The sequence below is a fragment of the Columba livia genome, chromosome Z (assembly GCF_036013475.1).
Source record: "Columba livia isolate bColLiv1 breed racing homer chromosome Z, bColLiv1.pat.W.v2, whole genome shotgun sequence".
Lineage (NCBI taxonomy): Eukaryota > Metazoa > Chordata > Aves > Columbiformes > Columbidae > Columba > Columba livia.
In genome coordinates, this window is record NC_088642.1 from 35,834,952 (window position 1) to 35,850,845 (window position 15,894).

Sequence of the window (15,894 nt, forward strand, 5' to 3'; positions counted from 1 at the left end):
TCACATGTTGAAGGAGCTTAAGTTTTGGAACTAATAAAATTAGTACGAGAACTTGTGGTACAGCAAAACCCAAAGGAAAGATTAAAGGGAGCTTGTATCATGAGTGAGAAAATAAAACCCATACTGCTCTGCACTCTCCTGAATATAAGGTTTTATCTGTCTTTTCTTGAACTGGATTCGCATGCAGCACTTAAGTGCTTTTCATAACCAGGTATTAGCAGAAAAGAATCATCACTACCAAAAATGCAGATAAAATATTTGTAGTGAGATCTAGATTAAACTAAGCTATTGAACTGGACAACTTCATGGTGTCATCATTTATCATTTGCTTTAAAAACAAATAATGGAATCCAAAAGAGTTTAGCAGATTGTTACTGAATGCTACTGAAAAGGATAGTCCTGGTATACTTCACAGCATCACTTGCATAAAGCTGCTGCAAGAATTTAGGGCGTCAGGCTCTCAAGAAATTGAGAGGTCAAAGATGACAGTTGCTCTTTCACATTGGAATAGAACAGCTCAAAAATTATAGCTAGGCCTTAATTCAAAATTAATTGTGACAGATCGGAAAGAATTTTCAATGTGGAGCTAGAGTTCTTTAAACATCCAGTTGTACAATCCAGAGGAGAAGAAAAAACGGGTCTTACAAATATAAAAAGAAGATGTTGTAAACAACCAAAGAGCTAGTTCAAGCTGAGAGGACAAAAAGGAATGTATTCAAGCTACAGCAACTGTATTTCACATTCAATGGCAGGAAAAATATTCTACATTATTAAAAACACAACAAATGGGAGGACAAACAAAAATCTTCAAAAAAAGAATTCTGAAACTTGACTACTCAATTCTAGTATTATTAATCACTACTTCTAATCCTGCCAACAATGTAAAGCAGGTGGCTTCATGACCACTTAAAATATTGTAGTTCAGGACTGGGCTAGCACAGTATTAGCAGTAAATAATATCCATATTTTCATTTGGAAACAACCTTCATAGAAACAAAAGCAGAAATGCAAATAGTGTGCATACTGCTTATTTTTTACTACAGATCATAACTAAGGCACTCCAAAGGCATGCAATTGTCCTGCTCATCTAGGTGGAACATATTGCAAAGTCATAATATTTCTCAAGAACACCAAAAAATATTGGAGAAACCCTTGACCCTTCCATAAATACGCAATGCCTCTGGATGTAACTTATGCTCACCAGTTACATATTTTGTACCCCACTAAAAGGCAGACCCTTTACCTTAAAAAAGCCTAAAATGTCTCCTGTTTTTCACATTATGGATTTGTCTTGGGGAATTTTGGGTGCTGGGAAGAACAACTCTTCTGTCTCACCCAGCACAGCTCTGTCCTGACTTTCTGCATTACTGTCTTCCCCACCTGTGGTTACTGACCAGAACTCATGTCTCATGGAGTAATCAGTATTTCCTTCAATAAGCACCTTAATTACTGCTGAGCAGATGTAGTATTCCTCAGACACAGTCAGCCATTCCCACTTGTTGTATATAGATATAGTGTCACCCTTGCCTGTGAACTGGGGGAATGGGACTAGTATATTTCATAAATAGCAAGTACTGTAGAATATTTCATAAAGTCAAATAATTTCCTGTTTATAATTTGGAACTGCAAATGCGTGTTGCATGTGCTGAGCATTTAAACTTACCTGGTTTTGCTACTTTGGAATATATTACCAGGAGAAAAGTCAGAACTTTTTCACAAATGTGTACCAAATGCTTTGTGGGGTTTTTTTTTCAGAATGCAGAAGACCTTATTATTTGTCCATGAAAGTAAAGTACTGCAGATACTGCCATAATGCCAATCTACAGCAAAGTTTTTTTACACCAGTTTTTGGAAATATTGCTAGAAGTGTCGTGCTAAGCTTGACTGCATAGCAGAAACCATGGGGATTGTCCAAATGTAATGTATACAGAACACAGTGCTGCCATCCCACAACTGTGAATACTGTAACTCTGTGTGTCAGTTATTCACCCCAGAAACATTAAAAACACAAAAGGGAGTGGAGAAAGTAGCAACCTAAACACTTCAAAAACTGAACAGTGGGAGACTTCCAGCTTGAAAGTGATGCTTCTGTCTGGACGTACTTACCTGGCACAATTATGAAACTCTGAGTAAATGAACAGGACCTTATCTGTGCTTTTGGCATGCCAGTAGCTTTACAAATAGTCAGTTTAAAAGATCTTTGCCATGGGTATTGCATAAATAATTTTATATACATAAGTATATATGTATATATATTATCTATGTGCGTGTACAAATGAATGATAAACAAAAGCCCTAAGAAGATTTTAAAAACCCATAGCATACTTCACACTATTTGCTAGGATAAACTATATATTTAATTAATCACTTCAGAAATCGAAGCTGTCAGTGACCTTTTAAAATGACTATACATATACAGCACACTGTTAGATGAATATTGATTTTTTTCCCCCTCCACTGCAAGCAATGTTTAGAGAATTAGTTTTCATACTGAGAGATAATTATTAAGCTTCAATTTTGTTTCTTAAAAGTTTACAATTAGGCCTTTTGATTGTGAGCATTTTTTAGTTGTTAAGTCCAAGTAAACAAGCAACTATGTGCAGAAATTAACCTTTTTATTATATTATATAATATACTGTAGTAGTAAAGTTTGTTTGAAGTGCATGAATAAAAAGTTAGTGAAATTACAGGAGGAATAATCTAATATAGCAATAACAGGTGCATTCACTGTGCATCTGAGAGGAGGAGGGGGGAAAAAAGAAGAGTTTTTACTCATTTTGGCCTAAAATATTTTCAGGTTTCCAGGATTCTGACATCAGAACCCAGATAACACTGGTTAGAACCATAGGGCTTTACAATAAAAGCTAAAATATTGACCATATGATGGCAAAAAGTCTTTATTTTGTGGTTAACTTATTCTCTTCTAGCTACTCTCTGATGAAGTTGGTGGTGCTGTGGAGGATGATCTCCTTCTTCTTGACAAAGATCGTGATCGTTCAGCACTGTAGGCAACATGCTTATCATAATTTTGTATCTGAGCCTCGAGGAAATCCCTCTGTTGCTGGCTGATCGTCTGGCTAATCAGTCCAGGGAGAGCTTGAATGCTACCAATTAAAGTTTCCAGTTTAGTTTCTAGAGTAACAATTCTCTTCTCAAAATCTTCACTTCTTTCGTTTAAGTCAGAAATCATGTCATACATGATGTTTTGAGTCTGAAAATAGAAGGATATAAACAAAGTTTTAGAGAGATCTTACAAATATTGTAACAAGAAGCACAACTCTACAAAGGTTTCTAAACACTTTCATACTTCACAAAACATATGAATATTATAACAAAATCCAGTCTTGTGAAATAATTTTCCTTGTAGATCCAGAATAAACTTTCTAGTAATTTTTTTTTTAGCAGAAATGCAATATAATTTGAGAAGCACTTTAGATGTCAAGGTCTAGATGAATTAAACAAAAGACAAGACCTTTTATGGAAATTCAGGTGCTTAGAAATGCACCATGCTAAGTCAGCTGTTTTAGCAACCAGGAGACTGAAGGCTCTAAAGCCATGACCCATCCTTGAATCTTCTGTATTTCCTCTCATTTTAAACACCCTCATTCTTCTAAGCAGAACACAAATGTTGATCATTTGCTTTCTCCTTAAACTGACCAGGTTTTCTTGAACTGGCTGTAGTAAGAGTTGTCAGGTGGATTGTTTTTGAAATGTAGTGCAAGGAGTAAAAACTCAATTGGGTGCTTCTCTACTTCTGCCCTCTACAAAACAGCATGTGGTTACAGCAAGTATATAGGGTGTACTTTAAAATGCCACAGTGGTCAATAAAAATGTAACCTGAAATGTTTTATTTCATACAGTCGTTATTTCAATAACGACTGAATTTCTCCCTCTGATAGACTGAGACTTCGGATTAGAAAAGTATAGTCAAAAGTGGATATAATTCAGGACACAAGCTGACTGAAGTTTATAAACCATCCAAATAAAATTAAAATTAATTGAATGACTGACTGCCTGAAGAGTGAAGCACTTTGGTATCAGATGCGTGTCCATAACCCATTTCTTCGCCCCCCTTTTCAAGATGCTAGCGTAATCCTTGAAAGCAAAGTAATCTACATTACATAGTATCTGAAAACTCCTTATCAGTTGCTAGGAACATTAGACTGAAATCTATTTTCAGCAACTGAAGTTGTCAGGTGGCTCTCTGAAGCAAAAGGGGAATGAACAATTAAGAGTTTAATATTTGCTTTGAAGCACTTCAAATTGAGGAGGGTTTTGAGGTACATAAAGAGGTGTATAAGAAACCCTCAGGAAAAGCCCATTAATGACTCTAATGTAGCCTCAAGTTAAGATAAAAGTAATTGTTAAATACTGAGGTCTAAGGTGAAACCTAGAATGCTATTAGCTCAGCCCTCTAACTCTCTAGTTGTTATTTTATACTAATGGGAAATCCCAGCAACAATAGACAAGCAGTTTGCAACTGAATAGTCTCTTTTACCTCATCATTAAAAAGATTAATAAAGCCTTATGATATATCATCAAAGAGGCAGCTATTATTTATTATAAAGACTTAAGCAAATGCAGACCTAAATTAACTTATTGAAAGTCACTGCTGCATAAGACAACAGGAAAAGAAAACCACAATCTGTGACTCCAGTCTTCATGAGAGACGGTGTACGTACTATGGTTCCACATGACACATTCAATATCACTGGATGGGAAATCTCCTTACTATTCAGCACTACACTGCTATGACCCACTCACAGCATTTACCATGACCACTGCAGTTACTTCAGGAGCTTTCAATCAGATTCTCAATTGTGAGATCTTTTTCAAATGTACAAAAAAAAATACGGTGCACTCAAGCTTTGGTCAGAGCCATACACCAGATCTTTCATTCAGTAGGTGTTACCACGAAACACACACATATTTTCATTTTCTACAAATAGCGAACTTGTTAACAAAATTTGCATGTATTTTCACTTAAAAAGTTTTCATTTTGAGAAGAGGAATATTAAAAACAATTGCCTACTAACCTTTGCCAGGTCCACTAAAGTGTTGGCTTGATCGTTCAGTTTCCTTTGTTCCATTTTTACGCTTCTTAATCTAAAAAGTGGAATTTTAAGTCAGATTTTTTTGTGTGTGTGTGGTCATGTTTGATTTCTAAAAAAGCATGCAAAAAACTTACAAGAGCAAATAACTGCATGGACAATGCCTTGAGTACTTTTTGTAAAGTCAGAACTGGTCATGTGTCTGCTACAATGAGAAGCATGCTTCTTTAACACCGCAAAAAAGGAAAGAGCAAGGAGATGTGATGTCTTTGAGAATACCATTTGCCATGGCCCAAGTTGAATTCAAGAAGGGAGATAACAATTTATCCAGACTGTATGAAAGGAAGCCAAAACATTCCTCAAAGCCTCAGTATCGTGACAAGTAGATATAGGAAGAAACACAGAACAACAGTTTTTTGTCATTAATGTTGTAGCAATGAAGAATCTTCCCATGCCTACATGACTAGATACAGGTATTAGCCCTGTTCTGTCGGAAATGGATTGGGTTAGCAGGTGTTTGAACCTGATGGAAATACAGTGATAAGTGAGTTTTGCATTACTTTAAACAGAACTTCCATCTGACCAGCAGCTAAATAATCAACTTACTTGCCAGTACATTTGATTTTCTTACATAATTTGTGAACCTAAATATGATTACATTTTAAACTTACATTAGACATTGCTTTTCAATGTGCTATTTAAACCACAGCATTGAAAAACTATGAAAGAAGCAGCAAGGGTATGTTTTTGATGCCTACCTATCTGCTCTATTATTAGTTATACACTTTCTTTCAGAGACACATAGATGACCTTTCTTAAGTGTTCCCTGAAACAAAGTCCATGTATTTCAGATTAACTACTAGAAAAGTGGTTTGTAGATCTGATTTTCACAAATAAGCAATTTCTCCCTTAAGTGTGAGTAATTTGTTCAGCATTTCCCAACAGAGAAATACTTGGACTTTGAAGGACTTTGCTGGTGGCTGTTCTAAGTAGGAAACAGCATTTTTCAAAAACCACATATCAATTTATAAACAATGTGTGATAAGATACCATGCAGTCCACTAGTATGTAATGGGCCAACCAAACTAACCATTTTGTTAACTGTCAAACAAAAATACATTCAGCAGCATTCTCTGGCAGGTGGGTTGCTAATGCATACTCTGCCTCTTTCTCTGTGATGGTGCTACTTAAAAAGCTAGTTTAAAGACAGTCTTCTTGGAAATATTCCAAAATCAGGAATTTTCTCCTCATATCTGTAGTTACTGAGCACTTCCTTTCACATCTAGGCTAACTGCCATGAGAAAATAAGTTGTAAAGAGCGAAATATCTTTTAAAACATATGGAAATAACTCTGTTAAGGTACAAGCCAATTGTTCACACAAAATTGACATTCCGGTGGGTTGTCACGGGAATGTCATAGGTTTTCTTTCCCTGGAAGCTTCCTTCAGGGCACAACATAAATGCAGACTGTGGGCATGGTGCTTTCAGACGCTATGTACTGGTGCTATTCTAAAGTAAAAAAAATTTAGAGTCTCCAAGGTATGGAGTTATATCACTACAGTCTCAGAACAGAATAATTACTCAAAGGTAAGCATGTAATGACTTGACCAGAGAATGATAACCCTAGTGTTCCGGTGAGCATCTCTCAAATATTTTGCAGAACATGTGTTTTCTGCTTTCCTTAAGATTCATTGACTCATCTGTTTCCCAGTTAGTATTTTAACTTTTAAATCACAAGAAATCCATTGTTATTATAGCAATACACGTACCAGCTGACACCAACATGATAATTCCTCGTGGTAACTAACGCAATACCTATCACAGGCTGTAAAAACGTATCTCTAGGTAATGGCAAGTCTTTAGCTGCAACAGCCAGATTTAAAGAAAACTGTCAGACTTCCGTTCCTAAATTCATTAAGAGAAAATATGAAACATCTTGATTTTTATGAACTTCACTTATCACAGCAAAAGATCATGATTCTGGACCGTGTTTCCATGGCAGCAATCAGACCACCGAAGTTCACAAATAAAAGACTCTATTTTTTGCATGCAGACAGTGGTAAATTCTGCAAATTTAGAAAGGAACAGCTTATACGACTTACTTCCGAGCTCTATTTTCATTTTGTTGAAATAAAAAGACAAAACAAAAGAAAACAAACTGTAAAATATACTAAAACAACAAAATGAGCACAGTGGGCTCGATTCAGCATGTGGAAAGTCCTAGGGAGCTTCTACTTCTTTCAACCAGTAACTGCCTGAGGTGGAGTTTAGCTCACTTGCACCCACAGTAGCTCCAAACCTTCCCATTAACTATCGTCTGTAGATTTTCTTATACATACAAGACATAAAATGCCTTTTAATAGTATAACTTAGAGTGATTAATTCAGCTTCATCTTATTTAGTGAGCTTGAGAAGTGAAAACGACCAAGACCAGCTAAAGGCAATTTTAGAGCCATGACTGTGAGTTTGAGACTGTTATCATGATATCCTTGGGTTTCTTGTATAAAACTGGCCCTGAACCTTCACTCCTGTTATTTCTGTCTCCAGTGAAATGGTTGGAAAGGTGAAGGAGGGGGATCAAAAAATAATCCACAAAGATGGAAAAGAGCCACGAGTCCCTTGCGAAAAGTTCAAAGATGCGAAGAGAGAAAAAGTAATTTGCACCCATCTAGTCTGCTACAGCTGGAAGAGAGCAAACTGCTAGAGCAATGTTTTAATCCATGGCACATTGTTCAGTATATTGAGAATATTTTTTTCTTAAATACGAAAGTTTTGGGAATATGATGCAAAGTGCTAAAAGACAGAGGGAAATGCATCGTTAACACAACTGTTCAAAGTCTGCTGGCTCAGACAGAAAAAAACTACTGCTGCCACCCTCTTCACACCATCCAATTAATGGATTTTTAAGGCAGGTACAGAACAACACTTTACATCCTGTGAAGCTCTTCTGGGCTTGAATGATATATAAAGCTGCAGATCAAGCTCGCTGTGCTTTTTAGGTTCTTCACTGAACATGTGTGTGCATACACACACACACACACACACAATCACACAAAATAAATAGCAAAGTTAAAACATTAAAAAATAACCTTTGCAATCAAGGATTCGAGTTAGCAAAGGATGCACAAGACTTGCCATCCTCTATTCTAGAACCCCTGCCACTGCTTTCTACCTCCCAATCCTTGAAACTAAGCATGATGACCAAACTGGGACAATAAACTTTTTATATGTACGTAAAAAGACTTCAACTTGTATCACCTCTTTATTCCTTCAAGTATTTCTGCAATAGCACTGTAACATTTCATCCTGCAAGTTTGCTAAATAATAAGTAATAATAATAAGTAATAAGGTTAATAATAAGTAATCAAGGTTTGTAGAACACTTCATGCCTATGAAACAGAGAAATAATGACTGTTAGATTAAAATTACTTATAGGAAATATGATAACCTGGCTTTTCCTTCCTGTCTTTCCTGCAAGATGACAGATACATGTTTTTTTCATGATGGATGCTTCCCTCACATCTCAGCTTAGACACAGACCCACACTCAAAAGTTATGAAAACATCCGTTAAAAATTAAACTTATTTAGTTCATCTACATGTCCCCAGTATCTCATGGAAACGAATTTCATAGGCTGTACAAATCCCCATCCCTCAGGCTGGATGGGGACATCGAACAGAGCAGACAAATAGCGGCATGGGTCCTGACCATTCCTCTCAAGAAGAACCTGTGGTTCCTGGGAACAAAAGTCTCTTTTTTTTCCCCATGTAGCCCACGAAGAGTAATCAAATCATTGTGCAATTCTGCTGGTTTTGATGTGCTTTCTGACAAACTTATGAGTTTTAGATAAATATTTATAGTCTGGCAACACCATAATTCAGATTAATCCTACTGCTGGTTCCAGTTCTCAGGCTTGTTTTCAACACCTTAAGATTTCAGCAGCAGGGAAGAACAGATCTGAATCATGCCAGAGGTGCTCAAAGGTCACATGAGTGTTGGTATATACTCCTGTTTTCTAGAACACATGTCAGAGGTCATAGCTGACATACCAACATTTGATTTTATACACTCAGAATATGTGGTGGAGAGAGGCAACTAATTGCAGTTGGACTGTACAATGATGCCTGATGCATATTCTTTTCAGTAAACACCACATACATATTCATAGACTCTCTTCTGTCACATCATTCTGACTTTCTGTTATTAATGTCTACTACAAATGAAACTTTTTTCATTTTCTTATGTCTATTGTTGCTTGTATCTTACTACCTGTAAACCAAGACATGACAATAAAGGATAGTCTCAGTGGCAAAAGACAAAAAAATCTTAGATAATTCAAGAATCATTGGGAACTTCTAAAAAAATATGAATACGTTTGACTTACACCATATTGGAAATACACAGCCTATATACTTTTTTACTTTTTTGTCAAGAGGTAACGCAGAAAAGCCTTATCTTAGAGAAAGATCAGCCTCAAGTGTGATGTTCTATGAACGGCGAGAGAGAGTGGGAAGAGGGAGAGAAGGGAGGGGGCAGGATGGGAGATAGGGACCAACAGTGACTGTGAGGGAGAGGGAAACTAAGACAGAAAAGACTTGAAGAGGAAAATCAAAGCAAAACAGTACTTACTGATGAATAGCTTGCAAAAATTTGCGTTGATGCTTCCTTACTTTCGCATGGTCTATCTTTTTAACCAGCTTCGTGTTTTTATAAATTAACCATGTTTCCCTGAGTACATTGGCTGCTGCATTTTTCACCTGTTTAATAAAACAAAAATACCAGGCTGACAAAAGTCGCATTATGTTATGTTTTCTCTTTTCTGGTAAAATCTCTTTCTAAAGCACTGAAGACCCTTCCTAACTGTGGGAAGTGGGTACATTAAGAAGCTGCAGCACTGAGGCAGAAAGTAATAATTGGACTAAGGGGAGTGCTGAGCGATTTCTGTGTTACTTATAAATGTGGTATTGGAACCAGCTCTCTTTTCCATCAGGGAATAATTTGTACTTTTTTAAGGAGTTAGCACTGCTTACTGTTTATGGCAATATAATTTACAGTGAGGAGATACTAATGCGTTATCTGTGTGGTAATTAACTGAATGTATTTAATAAGATAATTAGATTTATTTTTCTTGTTCTAAGGTTGGTATCTCTTAATTCTCTTGGCAATTAGACAATCTTTTAAATTTACAGAGCTGTTTGAGCATATTGGTTTTGTTTACATTTTCATTCTTTTTTCTTTTTTTTACCAATTTCCAAGGAGATTAAAAAATACCCCATCTATTAATGTGGGCAGTGTTGTATTTCATATGTGCTTTCAATTTTTTAAAATGAGGCTTTCCATAAAATGTAAGATAAGAGTACCTACAGTTCCTTCCTAGGCACTACAAAATTTTCCAGAACACTTGAAAACAACAGACAAAGAGTTTCAATGCAATGTTAAGTAATGACAGAATGACTAGGTTACTTGCAAAGGAAAACTGTCCTTATTATTCGTCTTTATTTTGTCTACCTCTAACTTTATGTTATGCCAGTCACTCCAGTTTCAGAACTAAGCCAGTGTCAAGGTAAAGGCATTGCAGGGATGCCATGAGAAGCTCTTCCCAGCAAAAAGTCCCCACCCTGTACCTGCAGAAGTGTTGGAGATCTTTGGTCTAGACATCAGCGGAAGCACAATCACAGTTTAGAGACCGCTTCACAATCTTTACCTAGTCCTTGCATTTCCACAAGGTATGGCTGTCTCCAGGTTCTGAGGAAACTCCTCCAGTATCTGCACAACCAATTTGTGATCTGATGTGCATGTCAGGTTCATTTACCTAGTTTGCTTTTAATGCACTTTGAGTTTCATAAGTTTGAAGTTACCAAAGCACCGCTTCGATACACTATCAGACTGAAACTTAGATTTATATGAAGGATAACTGAATAAAATAAACTTTTAAAGGCACAAATAAACACCAGACTCAAAATATGACCAAACTTTACAAAACCTTTTTCTCTTCTGAAAGACATTTTGAGCTCCTCTGTCATATTACACTAGAAAAGTGCCTGAGTTAGGAAGGGATGAATTGTTGTCTGTTGTCTAGTATCAACAAGACCTTAACTGACTATAACAGGAGTGTAAACCAATGAGCTCAGACAGCCACTTTAAGTCAGACACACTTTATACCTATCTAAGAACTGCCTTCACACTCATCCTTAATCTTTCCCCACCGTGACTGCTCAGGGGAGACACAGTCTGTTAGCAGTGGCCAGCACAGAAGTGAGGGAGCCAGTAGAACCAGAGCGGTGTGCTGATGTGTCCTGGAAGCATGACATGTAGACACATGACGGGGCCCTCCGCAGCCGAGGACTGTGCCAGCATGGGGCTGGACCATTGCATGGAGCTGTGCTGGGGCAGCCAACCTCTGTCCCACCTGGAGCAGAGCCCTGGTCTCCAGCGCAAGCATCGTCATCCCCTCCACCCATGAGCAACCACAAGCTCTGCTGAGTTCTGCTGTGAGTGTGAGGACCTTCCTCAGCATACCAACTCTTCGCAACAATGAAGATTAAGCACATAGAGAGGACTGCGCAGCTCCTTCTCATTTTCTTGTTCTCTCAACACTGATCTATTTTATTTCAATAAAGGATTTATTTTGCCATGTTTGCTACATTCTTTCATTATATTATTACATTATTATATTTCGTAAGGAAAATTTAAAAATTTATTTTAGAAATTCTAATGATTTCTAGAGGGTTTTTAAAAATAATCGCTTCTAAAAATATTACTATCTACAAACACCTTTCAAGGCATTTCAGTGCAGTATGCTGCTAAGTGAACCATGTGTTGAGTGCACAAAGCAATTGCAAAGGCTGTCTCACAAACTATGAATGTCTCTTTCTTAAGAACACCCTTCATAGCTTGAAATTCTTGTATCAGTCTTTTTACCTATTTTAGCTGAAAAAGTTTTATATATTCTTCTCATATGCTGCATGAAAGTAATTTAATTTAATATAAGTCTTTCATTTCACAGCATTTAACTGTTGGTTATACCAATTATCTTCCAGCTGCAAGGACCCTCTATAGAAGAATATTTAAATCCTTAAAATCTGCTGAGAACTCACAGTTGCCCTCAATTTAGAGAAAAGCTCAAGGCATTTGATTCCTTCTCCTAGCAAAATTACATCCATGGAAAAGATCAGTAGGAGAATGCAGCAGGAGACTATTTCAAACAAATGCAGAAATAAATCAACACACATTTCCTTCTCAGTTGTGAATATAAAGGGTGACTTACTCTTTTAGTTAGCTGGGTGTCCATCATGAAATTATGCACATGTTTTTCAGCTTTGGTAAGTTCTAACTTCCTTGCCACCACAGCTACCACCAGGGCAGTGCACCCAGCACCCTGAAAACAATAAAACAAACCCCCAAGATGTTACTACTCCATTTTGCAGAGTTTTTAGTGGAAGTTCCTCCTTTCGTCTAGAAGTATAGCAGGCATCAGGTGATTCATCCTTGGTAAATACAGTGAACATGCTACAGCTATTTCAGTTCAGAGTAACAGGAAAAGTCAGTAATTACAGGCTGGTAAACTGTCAAGGCATCAAAATAATTAGTGAGCAGCATAATTTAAAAGTTCTGGGTTTTTTCCTGCAAGGGTTGAAAATTTGAACACATCCCATTTCTAGTGCATAAACAAAGGGATTGATCAAAACAACATTTAAAACCCCAAATATTACTAAATAAATACAGAATACCCTGTTCTTAACATTTGTATCAAGATTACAGCAATTGCTAAAGAGGAAATAAGATTAGATTATTATTTAATACACACAAAAATGTTTCTTAGGATTTTCTGTAAGGCCTGGAAATAATAATAAATTTAGTATTTAATCACCTCAGTATACTTCCCTGTTATTCTCTCAGTCCTTCAATTATCTGTTCCTATACTATTTATGCCTATCTTACAACCATTTGAAATAGCACATACACAAGATCATTTATTCAAAACTTGGACAGAGAAAATACCAGTTTTCTAATTTGTGTTGTGCATATGTACACATATACATGTACATACATGGACATGCATGTTCACAACAGGTCAAGCCAGCAGGTGTCTGTCCCTTTGGAATGATGACACCTTTACCAGCATCACAAATTTTGATATTTTTTTTTGGGGGGGGGAAGGAGGAAAGGAAAGGAGGTTAAAATGAGCAAGATAATGAGAAGTAGCATCTATTACACACACTTGGAGATATCATTTACTTTACACTATCAATAAATTCTGCTGCCTTAGGCTTTCTTTTTTCTGTAAATGCTTTGCAGGGTCTTTTCAAAAAAGTACAAAAATCACATTAAATATATGAGGCTGTTTTTAATTTGCAGATTCACCCTGATCTAGTTGTCATTGCACCTGTGTCAGTTGCTCTCCAGTATAAAGCAATTTCTTGTTGCACATTGAGGCTTAACACATATTCATTTGCAGAGTTTTCTTCTACTCTTTCTGGATTTCTTCCATTAATTCACTTTCTCTCCATTCCCCACCTCTACAACTGCCTCTCTCCAGAAAATCTGGAAGAAATCCCTGAATCTAGCTTCCAAAATACAAATTCTATTAATACGCACATAATAACTGCAAAATAAGTTAACCCATTTGAAACCCTTATTCACAGTGTCCTCAAAAAAAAAATGAATCTGCTGTCTTTGCTTACTTACTGAGGCACTAAACCAATTTTGTGAGAGTCTCCAACTAATTAATCCGCTATTTTCCATGACAGATTGTTCCAAGAACACTCTATCTGCTCCCTCACAAACACCTGATTCTCTGCAATTAGTTCTCACCTATTAAAGCTTCTATCCCCAACAGCTCTCAATATTCCCTTGAATGAGTCCCTTGCAATTTTGCTGCATTTCCTGTTTCTCTTCTATTCCCAATACTAAACTTTCTAGCTTTGCTGTTCCCTCTCCCTCTGTTCCCTAAGCCTGTGTTGGTGGAAGTTCATAGAAATTTACTCTCTCCAAGAGATGAGTTAAAATGGAGCTGTAAGTTCCTTTTTTTCTCCAGTTCCCACTAAGAGTTAAGACAGAAGAAGACAGCCAACACAGCCTATGGCTGAGCACTTCAGAAATACATCGGGCCTTCTGAAAAGAGTCCTAGGCAGGAGATGACCTACCACGTTCCACACCTCCCCAGAAAAAAGACAGCTGTCCTTTGGCCTCCTTCCTGTGGAGGAAGGAAGTGCTGATATGCAGAAGACTTCTCTGTAGGCAAATAAGTAGATAAATAACCCTATACAATAGAAGAATATGAAGAGAAAGGCAGATATCTTTTGGCCCAGTATGTCAGGATAATCGAGGCCGGACATTGATTTAATGACATAACTTGAGTTCTGCCTGCTTACAGCAAGGATGCTAAAACGGAACAAGATTGTTAATGCATCACCGTGGCACAAAACAGCCATTTATGCCAAGTTATCAGGGTAGAGAAATACTAGATACCCCTGCCCAGACCCCCCAAAAAGGTGGACAAAAGGAACTGGGTTTGAGTTGAAATCATTCTAGCCTTTCTGTTTTAACTCCCATGCTTCTTCAGAGTGGCACAGCAGTTACAGGGGCCAAACACTGTTAAAAACAGCAGCTTTGTATCTCACATGAAAGACAATGCCCACAGCAGAATATTGTCACCGGCAGGCTGCGACCACCTCCATGCACTGCCATCTTCCTTATCTCCAGAACAGCTTATGGCAACAGCAAGGTATTCTAGATTCTGGTTACCCTTTTTGGCTTTGTGTGATATGAAGGGATTTCAGGATATCAAATTGAGCTCTTTCAGCATTTCTACAAAATAAGGAAGTATTACATTATCTGCATGTTTACATTTTGTGGTACCTTGAAGGAAGATGAATTACACTCATTCTTTTAACAACTAACAGCTTACAGAAATAAGACTGAAATTCCACTTCAAGTACATCCTGCTGTGGTTTACAAGATTATATATGAATATACTTATTACATACTATACCAGATGAGATGTGTTTAGCAGTCCAACCATGGACCTCTGTCCTTCTCTTCACTGATGCAGCCCACCCTGAGCTTTCTGCTGTTATCACCAAAAGCACGAGACCAAAGCTGACTTAAAGTTACCACAGAGAATTTTGCATTATGGTAAAACACAGCAGACATAGCCATGGCACCTAGAGGGAAAAAGCTGGTGTTGTCCAAGTATCTGATGGGGCTAAAGCTACACAATACACAGTGATTGCAAAGCTACAGGAGTCAGGCTTCAATAAAGTCTTGCACTTACATGTAACATTCTGGTAAAGGCTCAATTGTGATAACCAAAGAGAGGTGCTTGCAACTCTTCAACTAAAGGGTTATCTAAGGCAACGGATGGTTAGTACTTGCTGATAGAGAAAACAGCATTTGATCAGCAGAGAAAACCTGTTATCCTTCAAGTAAACACCTCTGGCATTTCCACTTGGTTCTATTTTTTGTAACATACAAAAATACCTTCACAAGACAACAGTGAATTGCGCCATTTCTGCAGGTACCTGGAGGTTCATGTATTTGCCTGGGGGGTGCTACTGGTGAGAAAGGAAGCAACACTGTGTATCCATGTCTCAGCTCAAAGCCTCCTGGCAGCTTTGTTTTTTGGGACTGGAAGTTAAGTGCAGTCTTTAGTGCTGTAGTTGTCACAAAAATGTCCTGCTATACTTGCCTGTAGCTGAAAGAAGGCAGTTGCCACATTTCTTGCTCATTTCCCTTGAGATCCACTGAGGGACAGAGAAGGTCCGCTTTGCAGACACATGGTTCTGGTGGGAAATTTAGCTCTGCACCAGAAAAGGCACAACATTCCTCCTGCTGCTCTGCA

The 15,894-nt window shown here is 37.4% G+C and overlaps 1 protein-coding gene across 5 annotated transcripts in view; it reads right to left on the bottom strand.

Annotated features, from left to right (window-relative positions):
* Nucleotides 1–692: 692 nt before the first annotated feature.
* Nucleotides 693–15,894, bottom strand: part of KCNN2 (potassium calcium-activated channel subfamily N member 2) — a 69,636-nt gene continuing 54,434 nt past the window's right edge. For 2 of the 5 annotated variants that reach the window (XM_065045383.1, XM_065045386.1), the window contains 4 exons: nucleotides 12,319–12,429; nucleotides 9,681–9,808; nucleotides 5,037–5,106; nucleotides 693–3,211 (listed from right to left, as the gene is read on the bottom strand). In XM_065045383.1, the coding sequence (XP_064901455.1) occupies nucleotides 2,924–3,211; nucleotides 5,037–5,106; nucleotides 9,681–9,808; nucleotides 12,319–12,429 (597 nt within the window). In that variant the 3' untranslated portion in view covers nucleotides 693–2,923. Of the gene's footprint in view, nucleotides 3,212–5,036; nucleotides 5,107–9,680; nucleotides 9,809–12,318; nucleotides 12,430–15,741; nucleotides 15,890–15,894 lie in introns of those variants that run through there. The other 3 variants (XR_010468844.1, XM_065045384.1, XR_010468845.1) reach the window with 3 other exon arrangements.